Source organism: Primulina huaijiensis, chromosome 1, assembly GCF_012295235.1.
Source record: "Primulina huaijiensis isolate GDHJ02 chromosome 1, ASM1229523v2, whole genome shotgun sequence".
Lineage (NCBI taxonomy): Eukaryota > Viridiplantae > Streptophyta > Magnoliopsida > Lamiales > Gesneriaceae > Primulina > Primulina huaijiensis.
In genome coordinates, this window is record NC_133306.1 from 1,109,492 (window position 1) to 1,114,461 (window position 4,970).

A 4,970-nucleotide genomic window follows, 5' to 3' on the forward strand; every position below is an offset into this window, starting at 1 on the left:
TTTCCAAAAGAAGTTGCATCAGATTTAATTCACAAATAATTACAAATTTGGTCCACACAAGGACCATGTCTTATTTGGCCATTATTTGATATCAAGACAAGGGAGAAAAAAAAAGAGTGACAACACAACTTCAAAAATTTTGAGATAAGAAACCAGCTAATCGAAACTATTCTACTGTCAGTAAATTGTTCTGCATTAACCCCTCGCCAACGGTGGGAAATTCAGGTGATAGTTGCCATTCCCCGTCTACCAAGAACTTGATTTCATATCTTCACAACGCAAGCAAAATATCAACAAGGCATAAAATGAGAAGTGTGACTAAAGATTTGGGTCGTCCCAATGTACCTTCCACGTCTAAGCATCAAAGTTGTTGAGAATGTTGTATATGAATCAGTGTAGTCCGGTGATAGGTGCTCTCCTTGACTCCATCCATCAAAGGAACCCATTACTTGCACACTCTAAAAACCAATCAAAGAAACGATCATATTTTCTTTTAACATGTTATTCATATCAACGGTAGGATCCAAGGCATGTGCCAAAAGTTATAGCTTATATCGACAATACAACTTGAATAACAATAAAACTCAAATATTTTTAAATTGTAAGCCAATTTCAATCGCTATGTCGCACTGGTTGTCATACAAGATAGCGGGGGCCAATTCATGCCATCCAACATTAATTTTAGGGTGAGACGAAAAATCTTCAAAATGCAAGAGATGAAATCAAGCATTACCTTAGTTTTTTTGAGTTCTGAACTCAAAATTCAAGAAAAAAAACTATAAAATGTATGATACTGTTGTCTACCGTCTAGCCTAAAGGTCATTTTGTCCAATGTGTGCATCAAACAGTTTTTTACACCACCTTGAATGTGTTGAATTCATGGAGACTGACATGCACAATAATTCGATTGATTTTGTGGACTTTTTTTACAATGATTGACATACCAAGGAATGAGAGTCTGATACCTCACATGTCCACATCATTTCATAACTATACATCTGCTGAGGCACGTTCGCCAACAAACACCTACTCGGGTTAACGATAATAATATTGTCCAGTCAATCAACTTCTCATAACCGAAATCTCAGTATATTCAGGGAGTGCAATAAGTCCGAGACTCCAACTATTAAGAAGAGAATTGGATGCAAAGCTTCACCAACTCGCCCAAACTTGTTCCTAAGCTCGAAAAACAATGATACAATTTTTGCTTCTAGGGCAGTTCGGTGGACATTAGTGCAGGTAAATATGGGAACATTTCTGAATCTAAGGCTACATTTGGATAGATGGATTTGAGGCAACTGATGACAATCTATAATAATAAATCCATTGGTTTGTTTGGCAAATTTTGGACAATGAATTTAAAATCCAAACTAGTTATTTTTTGAGTCATTGTGGTGAGTTTCAAAGTCATCCCATAATCATTTTAAATCCACAATTCAAATACCCTCAAATCCAAACAAGACTTCCACAATAGGCCAGGTTTAATTTATCTAACATAATGCTCAACAATTCGCATGCTAATTTAAATCCCAAACAATTTTATTCCTCATCTCTGACTTGAAGGTCACATGGGATTCACGAGTAATAACCTAGCACCCTCTAGCGTGTTTGTTTCCTATCCTCAAGTCACCATAGCTGGACGATCATTGGAGTAGCAGTTTCAGCAAGGAAGAGTTTAGTAGCAGGAATTATATTGTAATTTTTGCTTATCATGAGTAACAAAGATTAATTAATCTTGATTATTGAAATGTGTTAACCGAATCAGTAACAAGTGCATATCAGATAGTCTGATTGCTCCCAGAAATACCGACCTTACTCTGTGCGTCGTGTCAGGGATAACGGAGTTTCTATCCTGGAAATTATTGAGGATTCTGCTCTCATGTTCAAAAGCCTTGATAAATCATGCTAAAGATGTAGAACCTTTGCATGAAATTCAGATAATCCGACAACATTTTGAAAAGCTTTCAATAATTTAGAAATGTCATTGATATTTTCTGGATAGTCTTTGCCTACCCATGTATATAAAACAAATACAAAATCCAATCCTTTTAGATAAGCACATTTAAGTTTAAACTAGGTCCAGTCTTCATTAACTTACCTCTGCCATGCCAGACCAGAACAAAGGAACCTCTTGCAATTGTGCAGCGTCCACATCCTTAATCTGTTCGGCTATTTTTTCTTGGACAGCTTTTTCCATACACCGCATTTTAGGAAATAGAGGAAAGCACATAGTCATCAAAACAAGCCTTACAATAGTCAATGTAATGATGAATGGCAAGAAAATGCCGATGGTAACTCAATTTTAGCCGCTCAAGGGCATCATTGTGTTATAGTTAGCACTTTGCTTATGGGTGATGAGATATAATTAACTAGAATAAGGCACATTATTGTTCAACTTCAGCAGAAAGAGAGATCAAGTTGGACATCCTGAAATATCCTAGTGCTTTTAAGCAAAAATGTGGGGAATGAAGAGTGTACAGTGTACTTTAAGTAAAGAACCAAAGCTCTAATTTATTACTTATATTATATCTAATTTCAACTTTTTCATCGCTTAAAAATCTGCAAAAGCCAATCCAAACAAATTAAAAACATTTCAAGGTGCAAAATATTATTTAAGCATATATTTATTTATTTTGGGTGGAAAAATTGCTTTTCAATCTAAAAAGACTCTTAAAGAGCATCAGCTTAGAAGATTCCACTCCTGGCTTATACCTTGTAACCGAGAAAGAAGATGAGACTGAATGTACTTTCCATTAATCTTCCTTGAACCATCTGGAATAGTATAGTTTGCAATTTCTTGTGCTAAACTAATCAAAGCCTGCAGGTCAAAGACCATTGGTTTCAAATATCGAAGGGATAATGTCTCTGAGGACTATATTAGAACATTTAAGCAGTTATTGAATATATACCTGAATCTCAAGTTCCACGACAGAAAGTTCACAAATGAAATTAAATAGGGCATCTTCACTGGCTTGTATCTGCATTAACAGAAGTCAATAACGTCTTGCTTTTGATCAGACAAGAAGATGAAACCATAGGCTGCAGTACATGCTTGTCATAGCACATATATTTCTGACATGCAAATTTCAGGTTTGCGTATGTCAAGGCATGTCAAAATAAAACTAACCAATGTACATCTAGGAGTCTTGATGAGTTCAGGACAGTTGACTCCATCTAGTGATGTTTTCAGTGGCTATATCACTCTAAACTTTTTGGCTAAATGCAATAGAAAATAAATCACAATCTCCAGCAATAAAACCTGCCTTGCCAAGAGCAATAAATTGGAGCTTTTTACAGTCAAAGGAATATAACAGCACATTTTCTCCAATTCGGATTAGAGATCTGTCATCCCCCGGGCATATACCTCATCTCTATGTTATAACACAGGAAGCGTGGAAATTTCTGAGAAATTTAAATGCACAATCTCAGTTCATGTTGTTTTTACGTGCCAATTAGATAACATTTATAATTATCTCGTTAGCACAATCTTGTTTTATGTTACCCAAACAAGATACTGGTAAGTCGGTGGACACAATATGAACAGATGGCAGGAAGACATGGCAAGCTAAATTATGTAAGTGAAAAACAATTATTTATATACTCTCACAGAACCCTTTCAACATAAGAATCATTCCAACAACTAATGCTAGTCAACTCATATCCATGCTAACTTTGTAGTTACTACGGTCCTTTCCAGAGTTTCATCGGCATACATGAAAAAGATAATATTTAGCAACACAAACCTGGCGCTTCAGAAACCGATTCTGTTGATTTGCTTCACCCAGCTTCTTCAAAAGATTTGATCTTTCAGAATCAAGAAGTAATGCTTTTAACTGTTAAAGAACATAAGCATTAGGTACAAGATGACAGTGTCACCCACAAATTAAACTTACAGATAGAAACAAACAAGAAGGACATATGTTTTATGTAAAAGATGAAGTGAAACGAAATAATCACACCTCTTCATTACTTGGTGCTTCTAAAAGGGTTTCGTCACGTAAATCCTCAGATTCAGGCTCCTCATCCTTGGAGAATTTCTTAGACTGTAGTGCCGAGAATTCCTCCTCCAGACTAACAGGGTTACAAAACACTCTCCAAGGGCCACGGTGAACATAATTTTTACCAATAGAAAAATCCTTCAAATTTTTCGATCTATTCTCATTCCAGCCAATAGCATTGCCTTCAAATTTACCAATTCTTTCCATATTTATCCTAATAAGTTTGACAAAACCACTAATACATTCACAACAGACATACAGACAATAACCAATAAACCAAAACTCGAAATGATGAAATGAGTTCGGGGGAGGGAGGATCCATCAGTGGCGGTCACCAAATTTTTGATAAACCTTCATTAACAGATGTACATTTCACATATAATATATAGAATAAATTATGATTTCACCCCTAAGTTTTAAAAAATTTATTATGTTAAAATTTGATCCTTCAATGAAATATTGAACTATACAATTATGTGGATGAATAACAAATTTCAATCACGAGTAGGCCGGAAACAAATGATGGATGCTTGAAACTAAATATACAAGGCCTGCAGGAGTTAGCTGAAGATAGAGCACGTATCCAACCCCATCTAATAAGAGCACCAACAGGAACGAAAGACAAAAAAATCCGGCATTAATTAAATAATCACCTGGTTAAACATTGTTGCACGGAACTGCCGAGTATACTAAACCCCATATTCAAAAGTTTCCTAGAAACGAAGAATCAAATCACTAAACAAGAGGAGGAAAACAACTTCATCAATCAATGTAGTTCAATTCACTCATTTCACCTAACATATTGAAATAATCGTCCGATCATAATACAAATAGAATATACTTAATCGAATCAAGGATCATATGAATTGGATTAGCTAACTTACAGCGAGCAATGCCTATTCGCAGCGCCTCCAGTGTGAAGTTTGCTACTGTGTAACTGATCTTTTAATGTGAGGCGGAGAAGCAGCGCCA

General features: G+C 35.7%; 1 protein-coding gene across 1 annotated transcript; it reads right to left on the minus strand.

The window, feature by feature from the left end:
• On the minus strand, window positions 1-4,970 carry LOC140974497 (protein PTST, chloroplastic). The gene is made up of 9 exons (XM_073437982.1): window positions 4,883-4,970; window positions 4,652-4,711; window positions 3,960-4,212; window positions 3,744-3,833; window positions 2,910-2,978; window positions 2,713-2,818; window positions 2,099-2,187; window positions 346-458; window positions 1-269 (listed from the first exon to the last, which is right to left on the minus strand). The coding sequence occupies exons 2-9, from the start codon at window positions 4,696-4,698 to the stop codon at window positions 167-169; spliced, it is 870 nt and encodes a 289-aa protein (XP_073294083.1). The 5' UTR covers window positions 4,699-4,711; window positions 4,883-4,970; the 3' UTR covers window positions 1-166.

Bases quoted from the DNA above. Each gene is read 5' to 3' on its own strand.
- LOC140974497 (XM_073437982.1), bottom strand. From the start codon at position 4,698: ATGGGGTTTAGTATACTCGGCAGTTCCGTGCAACAATGTTTAACCAG. The intron at 3,834-3,959 runs GTGTGATTATTT...GTTCTTTAACAG, and splicing joins AAGCACCAAGTAATGAAGAG to TTAAAAGCATTACTTCTTGA. The intron at 270-345 runs GTACATTGGGAC...TGCGTTGTGAAG, and splicing joins TTGATGCTTAGACGTGGAAG to ATATGAAATCAAGTTCTTGG.